Source organism: Apiospora kogelbergensis (genome assembly GCF_038363985.1).
Source record: "Apiospora kogelbergensis strain CBS 113332 chromosome Unknown utg000006l_segment0_segment0, whole genome shotgun sequence".
Lineage (NCBI taxonomy): Eukaryota > Fungi > Ascomycota > Sordariomycetes > Amphisphaeriales > Apiosporaceae > Apiospora > Apiospora kogelbergensis.
This window is the reverse complement of record NW_027117423.1, coordinates 1,981,981-1,999,539: the sequence shown is the minus strand read 5'-3', so window position 1 is coordinate 1,999,539 and position 17,559 is coordinate 1,981,981. Positions and strand designations below refer to the sequence as shown.

Below are 17,559 nucleotides of genomic sequence, written 5' to 3'. Positions count from 1 at the left end.
ATCGGCAGCCGCTTGTTGATTTGATCGCAGCATGGTCAATTCTCCAAATCGCGTCTTGGTGCTTTTGCCTTATCTACAGTACACCCGTGGCAATGCGACCGAAGAGCCGCATCGCATCATTCAATCCAATCCTACCCGAAGATCCCAACTGTCTCGACTTAACTTGGTCGTGTAGGCCTCCATGGTATCCCATCATTGATTAATTATTCACCCTGCTGTCTTCTTCGAACCCGAATTCTCCATTGAACCCCGGTATCCTTTACTTTTACCTACCCCAGCATGTCCATTACCCACAAACGCGTACCGTCATAAACAACAGCCCATCCATCGCCAGTTCCCCTCCCCTCCCCGAATTGACAAACCCCGGCGCAAACATTCTGCTGCATCACCTATTCTTCCTGTTTACTTGCTCTGTATGGGGGGGCATACTAAACGCCTAAGGCGCAATCTCTAATTACTGTTTTCCTCCGGCGTTCGGGTCAATCGCAATGGCTCACGCTTGGCTCGATTCCTTATCAGAGGACTGGGTCTCCGAGCCCAGGTCCGACCGATCGCAAGCCCAGCTATCACCTTTCCCCTCACAACCCAACTCGAGGCAGACCAGCGTGCGAGATCCGACATCCCGACTGGTCTCGAGAAAATCACCGCCCACCACCTACGACAGTAGCTTTAATGTCTTGAGCGAAAGGAGCCAAAACGAGAACAACATTCGATCCTCGCAGCGTGGGCTCTCCGGGCTGACTCAAATCACAAAAGCCAGCGAGCGAGGCCGCCAGCTGAGCCGCTCTGCTTCAGAATCCACCACTGCTTCGGTAGTGCACAACAGTGACAACAACACGGTACAAAAGTCGCAAAGCGCGTCTCCCACCAAAGACACTGATTCGATACCCGAGTGGAGGAGACGGTTGCTGCATGGCGAAATGTCATATGGTGAAACCAAGGACTTGTTCAGTTCAGCCGCAAATGGATTGGAAAACATGTTTCGCCCGCCTTCCGATGACCAGCAACACGAGGACAAGGCCGACGAGCAGGATGAAGGCTATACGATGAACGACACAACCCTCCCTTCGAGCCCGCCTCCCTACGTACGGCGCCGTCACCGACACTCGGTGGACGATCCGCAAGAAGACTTGCGGGAGAATAGCGCGCAAATATCCGAGATCCAGCCTGAACCCCGAAAGAAAACCATCACCTTCGCCCCAAATACCACTGGTTCCAACGAAGACGATCGCGCGGACAAATCCAAAACAGAAGGAGACTCCCAAAATCAAAACACGAACACGAGGGGAGTTTCCGGTGACAATTCAACCACACCACTGAGCCCTAGAAGCCCCATGGACCCTTCGCGCAAGGTAAGTGCGAAGAGCACTGGGGGCAAGAGCGACGGTCGCAACGAGAGTTTCAGTCCTATACTACTCTCACCACGGAAGACTGAAGACGGCAGAGTGAGCTTTGCGCCAATGGAGCTTTCTACCGAACAGCTCAAAAAACGTCTTCAAAACCTGCGCCAGAACCAAATGATTCTTGACTCGGATCCGAGTAGTCAGATGGACCAGCAACCTGCCGCCGAAGCCCATGCTGCTCTGCATCCAGACACAACCGAGGACTACGCGAAGTGTGGTGGTTTCCTTAATGTCCAACGCGGAGGGCGTTCGGGCGAGGGCTCCTTTAGAAATCGACCATTGAGTCCGCCTGTACACACAGATACATCTGAGATGCTTCCGGAGTCGTCTTTGCAAGCCAGCACCCCCAAACAATTTCCGACCATGCGTACAGATCGTTTTGCGTCGGCTGAAGAGAAGCAACAGTCTTTTACGAGTAAAAGCACGGAGATGCCGCCCCTCCGAAACCAAGTCCGGGGAAGCAGGCTCCACGTCAAGCCACTAGTGGCAGTCCCTTGAAACTCTTCGGCCCGTATGATACCTTCACAAATCAAACTTTGCTTCGACGTATCAGTCAGTTCGAAGACCCCATGACCGAGAGCCCGTCCCGTTCAATGGAAGAGTCTATGTATGCATCACCTGGTGCATCCCCTTCCAAGTCTCAATACCGTGGCCCTACGTCTGCTCCAAGCCCTCGAAAGCTGCAAGCAGGGGAACGAAAACTATGGCAAGAGAGCCATGCGAGGCTCAATCGGTTCGGCTCGGGCGCTCTTAACAACTACTCCTTCAGTGAGGAGATCTCTCTGGGTTCTCAGGATTACTCAACATTGACCGACAAAGAGAATGTCGCCCCCCAGAGCAGCCCACTGCCCCGAAGTCGCCCATTGAAATTTGACGTGAGCCCAAAGTCATCGGCATCAGAAGACGACTCTGTGATGATGCAGCGCCGGCGGCACAAGTCCAGCACTGCCACAGAAAGCTCGAAGTATGGGAAACTTGCACTCAAGATTGATATGCCCATGCAGGCCCAGGGCTCAGCTCGTCGACATGAATTTGGACCTAGCAATATGATGACACCAAAACGAGACGGCTCAGAAAGCAAGCGGCCACGGACTTCACCTTCAAAAGATCCCACTCCAAAGAGACGAAGGACTTTACATAAGTCCGATGTTGCTTACGGTATGGAGAGACAGATTGGTGCCGTAGTGCCCGTGCAGGTTTCCCACAATACCATGCAGCATGCCATAGCAGACATGCAACACGGCCCTTACTCGGATGACTTGCGAGCAATCCACCCTTCGGTTCTGATGGCGAAGCAAGCCATGCGGCCTCGCACCCCCACTCCGAGCCAGAGATCCTCGATACAGCGTGATAGAGAGCCACTGGCGGATATACCATACGGCACGATTGCTGGTCCGATGGAAGAATTCGACGTCTCTGTGCAAGACTCCGCTGACGACGGCTCGCGAAAGACATCTATGAAAACCCAAGATTTCTTAAACGAGGCAGAAAAGATAATGGCCATGATCCGCAACAGAGCAAGGCCTCAAAACGGGCTCTCGAGCGTTGAGGAGTCAGAGTCCGAAAGCGCACAGCAACGGGAGTCTGTATTAGCTCCGGGCACCGACGAGTCGTATCAAGACTCGACGACAGAGCCTTTCTCCAGGCCACCAAGTCGCGAGGGCCGGCCAGAAATCTCCCGCATGGCAATCCGGCAGGATGACCCGGATTTGTTGGACAAACTCCGGCAGTACGAAGAAAGAAGCGATATGGGAGACCTCGCCACTTATTCGTTGCGGTCTATAGGGTTGGCAAAGGAAGCTCTCGAACAAGACAAACGAATTAAGGAGTCGATTCAGCGGAGCCTACGTTCAAACGAATCCCGCCACAGTAGTTTCGGCTACGAGGATGTCGCTAGCGATATGCCTAACATTCGATTCTCTCATAACCCTGATACACATGCGAACGGAGCGAGTGGTGACTTCCCCACGAACGAGACTCGCTCAGAGCTTGGTTCGTCTGGCCGCTCTTTGCCAACAACTACGTCTTCTCGAGCCTCGGATTCCAGGAGGCTGATCGCACCGGACGTGGTGAGTCAGTTGATAGGCGACCAAGTCGGCAACATGGTTTTGGACAAGGATAAGAATGTCTGGACAAAAGTGAAGACACCCCGGCCTCAAACTCGAGTGCTCAACTTTCTCCCATCGGAGGATAGCGAAGACGACCCGTTTGCTAGCATCCCTGACCTCTCAGTCGATGAGACCCGGGAGAAACTCAATTTGAAGCTCAAGACGGGACCGCTCGAGGACCTGAACGAATTCGTTAGAGAAGACTTCGTTCCGCCTCCATCGTGCGGAAAGACGTCAACCAAGACCCGGGGAAGCCTGGAAGTTGAGAATATGATTAGCCATAAGACGGAAGCATTCTCTAAGCTGAGAACGGCCGTGACGGAAGCAGACATGGATACCGAAGACGTTGAACACGAGATAACACTTCTCGAGGATAGGATCGCGAACTCTCCTTGCCGACGAAAGAACCTGACGATCACGTTTTCTTCCCCGATTGCGTCCATCATCCGAGATGTTCTGCCCCAGCACTCGACTGATGATGCTAGCACCGAAGACAGCTTTAGCAGCGTTGATAGGTCTGTGGGGAGTGTTGCGGCAGACTCAATGAGACGCGGTCGCCATCCAATCCCCGGGCCTACAGTGTCTACGCGTTCCACTTCGTCGCGATCCAGAAGCCGGTCTCGGAACGCGAAAAACATCTCTGTGAAAGCGCAGCCCTTTTTCCCCCGTCCTGTTTCTCGCATTGACGAACAAGATGAAGACACTCTCGGGGAGCACGATGCATCAGAGCAACAGCAGCTCAGCATTCTCGGTGAATCTAGTCTGGTTGTTCCCGGGGATGACGGCGTTGACAAGAACCGGAGCGTCAGCTTCGTCATCACTACACCTGGCCCCAATGCGAGGCGATACCCCGGACAGTCTGCCACGCCTGTGATTGCTCAGCACGTCGGTACCCTGTCTCTCAGCCCCCTGTCCGAGTTTACTATGAACCACGGGGACCAATCCCTCGGTTTGGAAGTCAGTTATGTGGTAGGCGAGGATTACCTTGTCACCGGAGGCCGGCCCAAGAAGGTCCTTTCGCAGGCAATCCGAACGCTGGTCGAAAAAATCACCGAGGTGGAGCCCTTCGAGCCCGACTGGGATTCCATGCGAGAACTGGATGTTAGCAGCAAGCAGTTGCAAAGTCTGCACAAACTTGATGACTTTTGCGGTCAGGTCGTGACCCTCGATGCCTCGGACAACTCGATCTGCCACCTTGACGGAGTGCCCCAGAGCGTTCGAAACCTGAGGATAGCCAACAACTGTCTTTCGGGGCTCACGGCTTGGGGCCATCTGATGAACCTGCAGTACATCGACATCTCCAACAATGAGATCGACAGCCTGTACGCCTTCAAGGATCTCGTGCACCTGCGCAGTCTTCGTGCGGACAACAACCACATCACTAGTCTAGATGGTATCAAGTTCCACGACAGTCTGCAGGTACTCCGTGTCCGCGGCAACTTAATCGAGGATGTCAACATGGACGGCGCCAGAATGCACCGGTTGACAGAGCTCGACTTGCAAGGCAACCAGATCAGTTCTGTCAGAAACCTGGACCAATTGCCTTCCCTGGCGACGCTCAATCTCGACAACAACCGTCTCCAGTCCTTTGCGCCAACCCACGGCCAAGTCATGGCTGGCCTGAAGTACCTGAGGCTGTCAGACAATCAACTGGATACTCTTGATATGGCGGCTTTCCCTGGCATCCGGATGATGCATGCAGACCGCAATTTTCTTTCGAAGCTGACGGGTTTCATGTGTGCGCGACGCCTGGACAGCTTGTCCCTGCGTGAGCAAAAGGGGAAACGGCGCTCGACATGGCATTCTTGGCTCAGATTTACGAGGTCCGTAAGCTGTTCTTGTCAGGCAACCTGCTGACGACGTTCGACCCGAAGGTTGACTTCCTCAACCTTCAGCTGCTTGAACTTGCCAACTGCGGCATCGAGTCATTGTCCGACAACCTAGGTCAGCTGATGCCCAATCTTCGCACACTGAACCTGAACTTCAACGCGCTCGATGATCTCTCGCCGCTGCGCTACATCCCCCGACTCAAGAAGCTGCTCGTGGCAGGCAACCGGCTTGTCAACATAAACACCGTGGCCACCCTTTTGGCCGAGTTCCCCCACCTTAGCAAGCTGGATATGCGCGACAATGTGGCTACGGTCGGCTTTTACCCGCCCAACCACCGCAGCCAGTCGCTCGTATCCGTGGACGAAAACGCCGAGCAACTGCCCGACCCTTTCACTCTCCCTGATGCCAGCTGGGAACGCGACGCCACGTACGCGGCCCGCCTGGATATGGGAACCAAGAAGCGTCGCCGCCTCCACGAGCTCGCCATTGCACAGTCGTGCGCCCGGCTCAAGACGCTGGACGGTCTCACGCTGCAGAGAGACGAGATCAGGAAGAAAGACGAAGTCTGGACCGCCCTGGCGAAGTGTGGTGCCATTGCCGAGCCACAAAAAGAAGAAGACAACGGCTCCTCACGGCAAATGAAGAGGATGAGGAGCACCCATCTCCAAAAACCTGGTGTGATCGAAAGAACCAGCCACCCATTTAATGACGTTATGTATTTGGTGAAATCGCGTGCCCTGTGTACTGTGGTAGAAGCCAGGAAGAAGACAACAAAAAAGCCAGTGTATGAGTACTAGGCAGTATGGATTTAGGGAAGAGCATTAATGTTTTAGGGGCAGGCGTTTTGTGGTTATTCTTTGTTTCTTTTCATTACCATCCATCCATGGCATTCCGGGGCCCCAGATGGTTTTATACAAAAAGGGGGAGAAGGGAAAGGCAAAGGGGGTTCCAACACCCTTTCCCCCTCTAGGGCGTTCTTTAGTTGATGGTGCTTGTATTGGTTTACATAATGTTCTGCTTGTAGGGATAGATAAACATGCACTTGGGATGGCATGATAACGTTTAATAATGAGAAGATGACGACTCCAACACATTCAACATTTTCACTTTTCTTGGCCCCAAGAGAATGAAACGAATGCGCCCTTGAGTAAATGATCTCGAGGCCGACTGGCTTGTTGATGTAACAGGGCACTTGACAAGATCAGCCACATATGCAGAGAAAAGTTTGTCGCTATATTAAATAATAATGCACGAATTAACTCCGTAATATGCCAAACTTATCTATCAGCGGTGCGTCCGCAATGCTAACAGAATGCCACCAGTTTGTTTGTCCCGCCCCGGTTGTCCCACGTGTTTTATCTGTTGTTGCGCGATGCTGTGAAGCAGTGGCAAAACGAAATGTAAGAGGCTGCCCGCCTCAATGCAATAAGAGGAAGATGGAGAAGGATAATTGTTTGTCCTGGTAGTCGAACCATGTCGCCGACAATCCGCTACGACGGACGCCCCCGTTTCGAAACATAAAAGACGACAAACACACACCAACCACAAAACACCGTGCTCGGGCACTGCTTGTCCCCACGTAACCGCGTTATCTCATCCCATCATTCAGTCTGACCGTCATCAGATGCGTGCTAAACCTATCAAAATCCGTCGACTTGTAAAAACCTTGACTTCTGCTGCATGAGTCCCTCTCTTCCACGAGACATGTTCTTGCGAGATCAGCGGAGATGCGAGTTGTGCGGCAATGTCTACGGCGGGATGCGCCGGAAGGTAGGAGAATACTGTAAGTAACCTCATAATCGAGGCTGGACTAATCCCCATGCATGGAAACCTTTTTGGCAGTTTCCGTGCTGCCAACGCTGGTTTGCGTATCTCTCCGCTTTATATGCGAATTGGACCTGGTTTGGAGTTGGTTGGCCGGGTCTTGGCTCGCGCCCCTTCTCCTAGGCCTCATCATAAGCAACCCGTCATCGTCGTCGCTGTCACTATCGTCATCGACGCCCCGCGAGGAGAAACCGAGGGCGGCTGCATAGTGCGAGTAGAGCTGGCCATCCGTAAGTGGAATGCATGCTCGTCCTCGAGGGTCTCGAGAGGGAATCCGGCACCGGATTCCTTTGCCAGCGCCCGGGGGCGTAAGCGAGTCGGTTGTGTCGATGAGCGAAGGCCGGTTCACAGAGCCAGGACGAAGCAAGAAATCGCCTTCGGCGTCCGCCGAAACAGAGCTCGCTCCACTAAGCAGTGCAGGAAGCGAAGGGTCGGATCGGTAAATCGGCGAGTCGCCTTTGCGAACCGGACTCGTCGCCTCACTGGGGCTCGTCAACGGCGTCGTCATGTTGCCATAAGATGCCGAGCTTGAAGTGACAACCGTCCCAGCCGTGTCTGACCTGGAAGGAGGCAGCCGCCTTTCCATTCTGGTCTCATCGTCGGGCGATGGAGGGCACGATGGAGGGCACGGCACCCAAGCAGGATCAACATCCTGCCGAGACTCTTGTAATTGCTTTTGCCTTGCCTGCTCTTCTTGTTCACGATAATGGCGGCGTTGCATCTGCTCCTGTGCTCGAGCAAATGATTCGGGGGTCGAAGGTTTGTAGATCCGCTGGGCCGGCGTCTTTGCATCCATCTGAAGAACTCTTTGAGACGTCAATGGCCGGTCATTCAAGCAGGCTGCTGTAAACGATGGTCTCTCGTATAGGTTGGAGTCGGATCCAGAGGCGGCATGGTGGTAGGTTCGAATGGCTTTCGGCGAGAAGAGCATGGGTGATGTCATAGAGGGTTCGCCACTGTTACCACTGGGGTCGGATATGCGGAGGGGTGTAGGACGCTTTGGTAGTTCAACATTGCCCGGTGCTATGGCAGTGCTCAAAGACACCTTCGCTTCTGCTCGCTTGTCCTCTCTGGCGAATAGGCCACGGTCCACCGAACGCGAGCGTGAAGAGTCATCGAGAGATTCCATGTCCCGGGATTTCCGTAAAGCCGCAATGGGATCGTCGAGAGACGATGTGTTGGGTGCGGGGCTTGTTGGCGTTGTTTGGGATTCACGTACCGCAGCCGTAAGGACAAGATAGTTGCTGTTTACGGAGCGAGCGCGTATGTGTGACGGTGAAAAAGCCTTCCCGGGCGAAGTCGACTTCCTCGTGGGCGACCGATTTGCGGCATCTGGGCTTGCGTTAAAATTGCTGTGGGATCCGGTTGATTGGCCTTGGAGATCTCCGCCTACCGAACTCGAGTGTACTTGACTGTGCTTGAAAGCGTTGCGACTCTCCTCATCGTCGGCGAGAGGCGTCGCTTGAGGACTAGCTGTTACGCTTTGGGAAAGAGGATGCTCGTGGTGTCCCGCTGGTTCTTTAGCACTCACAAAATAGTCATCACCACGGAGACTTTTGCGGCGGCTGTCCCGAAAGTGAGGCGAAGATCCGGCAGTTGGTGGACTGTCGCCGGCTGAGCTGGCAGCGCTGCTCGCCGCCCTTCTTCGGGTTACTGCAGGGTCCGGGCGGTGAGGAATGACTTTGCCCACGGCTTTCTTCACGGCCGAACGTGCGCGCTCCAGAAAGGTAAGAGGCACAACTGCCCGAGAAACTTCGCGCTCGTCCACCTGAATCTTGCGGCCGGCCGTCCGTCGTGATGGATCTGTGTCGTCGAGCCAACCGAGGAGATTGTCGATTCCTTGCACGACCCAGGGATGACGCTTCACTTCACGTAACCGAATGCGCTTTTCAGGGTTCTTGATGAGCATGCGCGAAAGCAGATCGAAGAGAAGGTCGTCAATTTCTTCGTACGCAAACTCGCAGTCATCCCGGTACGGCGCGGTGTTAACGCGATGGTAGAGTGATGTCGTAGCAGGAGATGTTTGAGGATCAACGGGCTTTAGGCGTCGTCGCGGAATGTAGACATCATCCGTTGCTATCTTCCTGAACATTTGAAATTCGTCCTCGGCCATGAAAGGAATGCGGGCAAAGATCAGACAGTATAGAGTAACCCCAAGAGACCACACGTCAATCTGCTCTGATATTTTCGGCTGTTCACACTCGACGTCGGTATAGCACAACTCAGGTGCAAAGAAAGCTGGCGTGCCAACCGTCTTTGCAAGCTCGAGGTCGTCGTCGAAATCGCGTGCTTCAGACTCTGACACAAACTCGTCCATTTCTCCGTCACGTATAGGTCGGCCGAAGTATGAAACACCAAAGTCGGATATCTTCACACGATGGTCCTTGGTCCATAGGAGATTGGCAGGCTTGATGTCACGATGCACAATCCCTTCGTAGTGGAGATATTCCAGACCCAAGACAGTGTCCCGGAATGTAGCACGGGCAGCTTCAATAGTAAAGCAAGGTACGTAGGAGTAGTCATCGGCAAATGGGTCATGGGGCTGGGTGTTGAAATCGACCGAGGACATGTGAGAAATAATCGAATCGGCCATACTAGGGGATCGGCCACGGAACATGGCGTCCTCGGCATATGGACCATACATTGTACCCTCGAGAGCCGCCACAGATCCGCGTCGTGAATGCGAGGGCCCGGGCGTCTCGATATCGCTCGAGTAATCGGCGCCAACAGATGACAGATCGGCCTCGGATTGAGTGGGTGTAGCAGCGCGGGACGTCGCTCGCGATCCGTACGGCGAGGCAAAGAAGTTCCACTCTCCACCAGCAGATGGACCATGTAAAGCGTCTCTTGACAGAACATGTGGCAGGGATGATGGGTCTCCTTCGCTGGCCGCGCCGTACTCAATGCTCCAGAAATCCTCAGTGCCTCTTTGCTGCTGCTTCTGCTGCATTCTAGCCCGCTTAAGCTCGGTCAGGGCATGCTTGCGTTCTAGGATCTGGACGTAAGCTTCCTCTTCCTCGGTACTCATCTCACCGCTCATCTCTTTCTCAATACGTCTCCTTTCCCAGTTGCAAATCGAAGGTATACCCTTCTTACGCCAGACGACCTCACCCAGCTCGACATGCTCGAGAACCATGTAGATTTTCTTCAGTTCAGGGTCGTCGATGATCTCGAGAAGTGCGACAACGTTGGGATGGCGAATCTTTTTAAGGATGGCGATCTCTTTCTTCGTTTTGTCCTGGGGCGAGAGTGCCATGACTTTTGCCCAGGCGTCGCTTCTTGGAGAAGCGAGCCACGATTTTGATGGCGACATTCTCGCTGTTCTCGAGGTTTCGTGCGAGCTTAACTTTGCCGTGGACCCCACGGCCGATTTCCTCGATAACTTCGTACTGATTGATGATCTTGCGGCCGGTCATTGAGTCGAGATCCACCAGTGCCTTGTGCGTCCTAGATGACTCTCAGCCACTCTATCCAAATCTGCGGGGAACCACTAATACTCACTCTCGGACCCGATGGTTCTGCAAGGGGTGTAAATAGGGGCTATTCATCGCAACTGGGGTGGAGGCATCCGACGCAGGATGGGTCGGGAAGTTGAGGACAGGGCGCGGGTTATTGGGACTGAAGAGACCCGGCGAAGACACGGGAGTACTGCTTGCGGTCCGGGAGGGAACCTGAGGATGCGAAGAGAATTCGGTCTTTAGATTCTGAAGGGGCAGATGCCCCGATCGGGATGTTGTTGATTGCGGCTCCATTGCGGTGCGGTGGGTATTCGGCGGCGTCGTCGTCGAATCGTTCTGTCTGGGGTTGTGAATTGTGTAGGTGCAGCCGTCATGCTGAGGGTCATTGGATCATTGTAATATTTTTTGGAATATAAAGTTGGTATGTCTCTTGAAATTCGCCTGGTTGTCGTGGTTGCTTGCGTCGGAAAAGCAGTAGTGGTTCCGCGGGAGGGCGAAAGGTTCGAAGTAGGTTGGTGGTAGCGATTTCCCCCTCCTCCTCAGGACGTCATTATAGGCTCTCAGGGCGGATTAATAAGTCGGATTGGGAAGAAAAAAAGGGTCGAAAGGTGAAAAGAAAAGAGTCAAAAGAAGAGTAGAAGGGGGAAAAAACAAGTGTTACAGCGCCGGTAGAAAGGTAGTAGAGGGAAAGAGACGGAAGTTTAAAATCGTAACTATCGACTGAATCAGAATTTGGGGTGGGAGTTTGGGAATAGACGGCCAAATCTTGTTGGCAGCGAATCGGTCGAAAATGGGCGGGCGGGCGAGTGGGAAGGGAGTGTTAAGAGTGAGCGAGCGAGCGAGCGCGGCGGGTGGAAGGTGGGTTGGAGAATCTTGGGCTTGGGAGAGGACAGGCCAGAGGACAGGCCAGAAGACAGGCGGACAGGCGGTAGGTCGGCACGGATCTGATTTGAAAGAACCTTAGTCGGAGGGCAGGGAATTGATCAATGCATGGGTCAGTGTGGTCCCCCTCCCCTCTTGCTGGGGGGGTGGTGGGCACTGGAACACTGGGCGGGCTAGGCCTGCCTACCCAGTTGCCAGCTACCAGCGACCAGCGACCAGCGACCAGCGACCCTCCCAGCCTGCCTCTCGTCACCCATATGCATGCATACAGACATACAGACATACAGACATACATACATGTACTCCCATGCTTGCATCTGAAGAAAAGAAGTCGGGTGCGGGCACCGAGTTCCTGCTAGGACGATTGATCCCCCTAGGTTAGGCCACCACAACATGAAGGGGTTGCAGCGACATGTAGGCATCGTTCGTTGGGTGTTGCTTAGTGGGCTTTGTATGGAACTATGGAACGATCAACAACAAAAAAAAAACATCGATATATTGTACAGTATACACTGCATACTGTGAGTAGGGGACACGCCCGCCCGCCCGTTCACGTGCTGCTTATGCACCTGCTGCGAGTAGGAGCGCACACAACTGGAAGGTGAATGCATGTTCAGCTGTCAACATTCTCCTGTTTAAATCCTGATTTGCCCTTCTCCTTACGGCCGAGTCGTCGGCAAATACAGACAGTACTCCGTACATTCTTATGGATCGAGGAAGCAGAGCAGCGGGCAGCAAGAGGGTGGATGGTGGATGGATACGGGCGTGGTGGGTGCGCAGAAGGTGGGCATCCTGCGGTGGGGTTCTTTTGGGTCAACCAGCATGCCAAGCCTTATCGCTCCTCTTCCATCTTGTATTTGGTGGTAAGCTGGATGGATCGGATAACTGGACCTGCCTAGTAGCTAGCTACAAGCTACTCGCTACTCACTGCTCAACGACGCATTGCTGCAGCATATCAATCACTGCCTAAGTTGTCCCTTGGCTGTACTACCAATACAAATATAATCTGACAGCTGTTGGGATTGGCTATCAGCGGTTCACATAGACTTCTGATATGGAGACCGTCCCAAGGCCGTCGTGCAGGCGGTACAAACTCTATTCTGAATGCAGCACCTCCGCGCTGTGTTTCCAAGTCTTTTGGTCTCTTCCCTGCGTGCATAGATGTATCTGCCCATTGTCAGTACGTTGGGGACGTGGTCGAAAAGTGAGGCTGAAAGCCTCCAAAAAGGAAAGAAAGGAAAGAAAGGAAAAAATCACTTGATACTAATACATAGAACTTTCGAGGGGATGCGCTGGGTCGCAGAAGCAAGCAGCAATTGTTGCTATCTTGGCCATTCATTATCCGCTCATATTCCACCGCATTCGATTTGGGATTAGTTCTGGCCAGGATGACGTCTTCAGGACGCAAAGACGTGAACTGAATTGTTGGTGTAAGGTGTGTGGGTGCGCAGAACTGGGGTCCTGGCAACATACTGGCAACAGGAACCATCCTGAGATGTCGATGCCATGCTACCTTGGTGTTCTGTAATATTCCGTGTTTGGTGGTGATGGGGGAAGGGGAAGAATGGTCTGACAGTGGGGCATGGACTATACGATGGTCAGGCCTCAGGGACTCAAGGACAGGGGCCCTAACTAGTGGCAGCGATCGCTCTGTCTAAGCCGTGCCTGCGTGCCTCTGCTCTGTGCCCATCTATCGATCCTGACTGTTCAACTTCGAAATCTACTGTTTGGTCTCTCTGTCTGGCTCACATATGGCCCTGTTTGCTCTTGCTGGATAAGCGTCGAGCAGTGTCAGGTATCTAGTCGCATACGGCATGCCGCTCCGTTTCATGCATGACTTGGCACCCGGAACTGGCGATCGAGCAACATGAAATTATCGACACCAACGGCCGGCCACGGCTGCTGGCTTCTCCTGAGTGGTGCATTGCAGCTCTGCAGGCTAAGCATGTAAGGAATAATTCAATAACAAAACTTTGCACTATGCAGCTCACCATGTCGGCGCCGCGGTCCGGGCAATCCACACTGATCAATCAAACCAATCACCTTTTGTGTTTGCAGAAACGTCAGGTACCAGAAAGCCTGTATACCGATCGATGTCGTAAGATGCCTCACTCTTGGCCAGAGATACGAATCACCAAGAGAATCTTGTTCATTCTGGCATCGTCAACTCGAAGAGAAAAATGCAACTCATGTAGGATGATCGGTCGGTACGACATATACAGGACTCGGCTGCAGTTGCATTCTTTCTTTCTCTTCTTTTCTTTTCTTTTCTTTTCTTTTCTTTTCTTTTCTTTTCTTTTCTTTTCTTTTCTTTTCTTGTGTAAGTAGACACACCCCGTGCTAGCTATCATAGAGCGGCTCAAAGCTGCTAGCAATGCGTGGCACTTCATTGGAGAGGACAGGCGTGTACTACTACTGCAAAGTTCCAACTCGGGCGCTGTTCCTGCGCGCTCCAATGGTAGGTACGTGGTGGTGATTTTCTAGCTGACTCGTCACATTCTGACGTCCATTGTCAGTCTTCAACTATTAGTACGTGGTCGAAATACGGTCCGGCAGTTGTTTGAGTATCAAGTAATAGCAAGGGGAGAGAGATATATATATATGTATATATGTGTATACTCGTACAATTATAGTCGACCAACTGCTCATTCGGTGATCCATGCCTGCATCTCGTACGAAAGCTATGGCTCGATGATGCTCCGTTCACGATCGGCCAAGTACATACACGTTTGTACCGCTCATCCTTGACATTACCTTGCAGCATATAATCAGGGTTAATCTGCTGATCGCCTGGGACGGGCAAGAGTAGGCTGGCTTGGAGTGCGGCTAGCTTGGCAAATTGGGTTAGGGCGGAGATGGACTGGGCGATTAATCAACTAAAAGCCTGATGGCAGCGAGTATCTTGACTTGTTTAGGCATATCTCTATGTAGGAGGCATACAGATTGAACGTGCGGCTACTTACTTTTATGTGGTTCATGACACGGAGCGTCTTATCTACTTGCGGCTTAGACAAGTAATTGGCGAACATGACGAAGCGCCAACAATGAATCTGCACCCGAAAAAGAAAGAAAAGAAAGAAGAAAAGCAATTAGGAAAAATAGCAAACCCGCGCCAGTGTCGGGTTTGTTGATAGCGGGGTGCTGCATTCCGGGGTTGAAGATGTTGATTTGAAGCCACAACTACCAAGGCAAGGCGCAACTGCGAATAGCGATGGCCGTCCAGTTAGCACTGCATGTGCATATAAGCAGAGACGACACACGCGGATAAGCAGATTACATAGGTGCTATGATATCAGGGCTCGGACGTCTGGCCAGAATGGCATTGTGAGATTTCCATCGAGTTAGCATGTGGTGGTCTAGCAAAGGAAAGTGCGTCGGTTGGGTATCATTTTCCCTCCACATCCATTCACTCAGCGATACTACTTTTGTCGCATGGCGAGAAAGGTGCGATTAGGGGTTGATTGGGCCCGTCCATTGTCAATGTCTGGTGCCCGAGGGGGCCACGATACTCCATCCGTGGCCAATAGAGGATATCGTGGGGTCGCGCTGGGGTCTTCTTCCTTTTTCTCTTCTCCGCCGCCCTTTCACCTTACTCTTGTCAAAACTCACGATGCATCGTGAAGGGGCTTGCGATCGAGGGACTGGGTGGTGGACCACGGTCTAGACCACCAAACGGATGTACTCCGGTATACCAAAAGCAGACGATGCACCGCTTCATGGGGTCAGATTCCGGGTGTGGCCGCATTATCGTGAAGTCCGCCTGCCCGCCAAGCCTTTTTTCCCCCTTCCCCTTCTCTTTTTCCCCGTTTCCTTCGTTTCCCTCCCCCCTCCTTCGAATCTACACGAACGCATCGTCACTCGTGAGGCCAGTCCAGACCGCCCGTGTACCCAAAGGGGAACTCGTCGCGCCCCTCAACTTCTCAGCCAATGAACAGATGCGTCCGGTTTGGGGCTGGACCAAGACCCATGTCGATAGACATGCATTACGTCTTTCCCTCGGATAGTCAACCACCATTTCGGAGCACCAAAGCGCAAGCATGCCGAGCCCAGTCGTCACAAAAAATTACGGAGAGCAATCCAAAGTCTGGGGTTGATGATTGCTGACAAGGTGCTCTGTCTCGTTAGGTGAATTCAGGAACAAGTTGCGGAGGGGCGTAAGCGCATGGCGCAGGGATGAGAGAGAGGTACGATGGGAGATGGGCTATCCAAGACGGCGCTATGCCCGATGCTAATCCGGCTGCATATCGACCTAGGCCAAGTCCATCCAAGTGTCTGGGGATCAACGACTCCAAATGGCCTTGCCAGCTTGATTGCTGCAGCATCTCCTACGGCACTAGTCCGATCACACCCCAATTGATGGTTAGATCTCACTTCACGAGAGAGGAGCCTGCTGCTGCTCCTCCTGAATGATGACATGCAGCATATCGGGGGAGGGGAGGGGGCTTGGGGCTGCCTGACTCTTCTCCAACGTCGTCGAGTTTACAAAATACCACATCTCCGCGCATAGCAGCTGACCAATCGCGCCAGTATGGATGGAGGCACTTCCGTCAAATGAGAGACGCAGGTGGTTTCTCTCTGCTCCGTGAAGTCCTTGCCAAGATTCCATCTTCCCACGCGACGAGACCTTCTTCCCAAGCGATACTCATCCCCAATCTAAAGGCCGCAGGAAATGGCTGCTTTCGGTGTCACAATGCCTAACACCAGCTGCTGACTGGGGTTATTTGGGCATTTTCCCGCCTCAAGCGCCGTCAAGGCTAGGGAGCTTGCAGCTAAGTGAGCCAGATACCTATGCAAGTGCCACCGTACATATGCCTCCTACTATATGGCGGCCAACCGACCGTGCCGCGTCCTACGACGGTGTACTGTGTTTGAGTTTCTCTCCGGATCCCAAAATATGACAGGTCGGGTTTCCGTCATATGTTTGCTGACCAGGGGGGGGCAGGCTCTCCACCCAGTCCAACGGCTCTTCTCATACGCTGAAGATGATAGGTCACTCGATGGAGAAACCGGCCGACGTTATATAATTGTACATGCATACAAACCCCGGGCCCGGATCACCGTCAACCTTGCTTGCATGCACATCCATCCACACGAACACGCGCCATCTTACACAATCCCCAGCCGGCAGGCAGCTCGGGGTAATCATGGCGATTACACCCAGCTGAGTCGGTTTGATGCCGTCAATATCCAGCCAGCCAGCCAGACGAGTTGGTTGCAGGACGCGAATGTACCCTCGACAGCCGGTCTCAGCAAGCCACGCCAACTACGTTACCGTCCAGGTATTGGATCATCAACCCTCTGGGCTTCAGCTTCGGGCCATTAGCGAACTAATCGACTTGCAAGATCAGCGCTCGTCCGAGGTTGTGCTGGCAATATCTTGCGAGTCGCGATGCCGCGCTGCCGCGCTGGGCAAAGCTGATGTCCATTTCCCAGAATTAGTAAGGGCTCTCGAAGCGAGGAACAAGGATTCAAATTTGGAGATGGTGTTTCCTTTCCCTCGAGAAGTCAGGAAAAGCCAGCCGAACCTGAAAGGACTTTGACAAGAACGTGTTATGACATCCCCGACTAACGGTAGCACTTGCTTGTTCTCTCGTACGGCGCAACAGAGGAGAGCATGCTTGGGTTTCATCATCATAATCTAGACAATCTACAAATCAGATAAAGGTCTGCCTCTAATCAATACAAATACCCAAGAGCAAACCACATTTCGGCCGGCAGGCATTGGGAGTCTCATACTGTCTAAGGTATTCGGCAGAGGAATCACGCCGATTTGGTGCCAGGTCTTAGTATACACAGACATGCGTGCCTTAGGTAACCATGAAGAGCGAGGGATGATGCATCATGCAGCGATCTTCAGGACGGTCGGTATAGATAGAATAATTAATCATCGGTCACATCATCCGTTGCCGACTACTAAGCGATCAGTTCGAAGGCGCCGGGGCCGGGGCTAGGTTTGCTGGTTATACTCCCAAGTTGCGATAGATTGAGTACGTGCGCCGGCTCTGATTGGACATGACGAGCTGTGATTAGGAGAATATCCTCTGGTCTTGTCGA

The 17,559-nt window shown here is 53.0% G+C and overlaps 3 protein-coding genes across 3 annotated transcripts; 2 read left to right on the top strand and 1 right to left on the bottom strand.

Moving 5' to 3' along the window:
• Positions 1 to 488: 488 nt before the first annotated feature.
• PG998_009487 (uncharacterized protein) lies at positions 489 to 1,901 on the top strand (the record flags this gene model as incomplete). The annotated part of the gene is made up of 1 exon (XM_066876303.1): positions 489 to 1,901. The coding sequence occupies one exon, from the start codon at positions 489 to 491 to the stop codon at positions 1,899 to 1,901; it is 1,413 nt and encodes a 470-aa protein (XP_066728459.1).
• A 71-nt stretch (positions 1,902 to 1,972) lies between these two features.
• Positions 1,973 to 6,138, top strand: PG998_009486 (uncharacterized protein; the record flags this gene model as incomplete). Its single annotated transcript, XM_066876302.1, has 2 exons — positions 1,973 to 5,279; positions 5,357 to 6,138. 2 exons carry the CDS (start codon positions 1,973 to 1,975, stop codon positions 6,136 to 6,138), a joined length of 4,089 nt encoding a protein of 1,362 aa, XP_066728458.1.
• Positions 6,139 to 7,151: 1,013 nt separating this feature from the next.
• Positions 7,152 to 10,917, bottom strand: PG998_009485 (uncharacterized protein; the record flags this gene model as incomplete). The annotated part of the gene is made up of 3 exons (XM_066876301.1): positions 7,152 to 10,387; positions 10,425 to 10,612; positions 10,667 to 10,917. 3 exons carry the CDS (start codon positions 10,915 to 10,917, stop codon positions 7,152 to 7,154), a joined length of 3,675 nt encoding a protein of 1,224 aa, XP_066728457.1.
• Between the last annotated feature and the right edge of the window lie 6,642 nt (positions 10,918 to 17,559).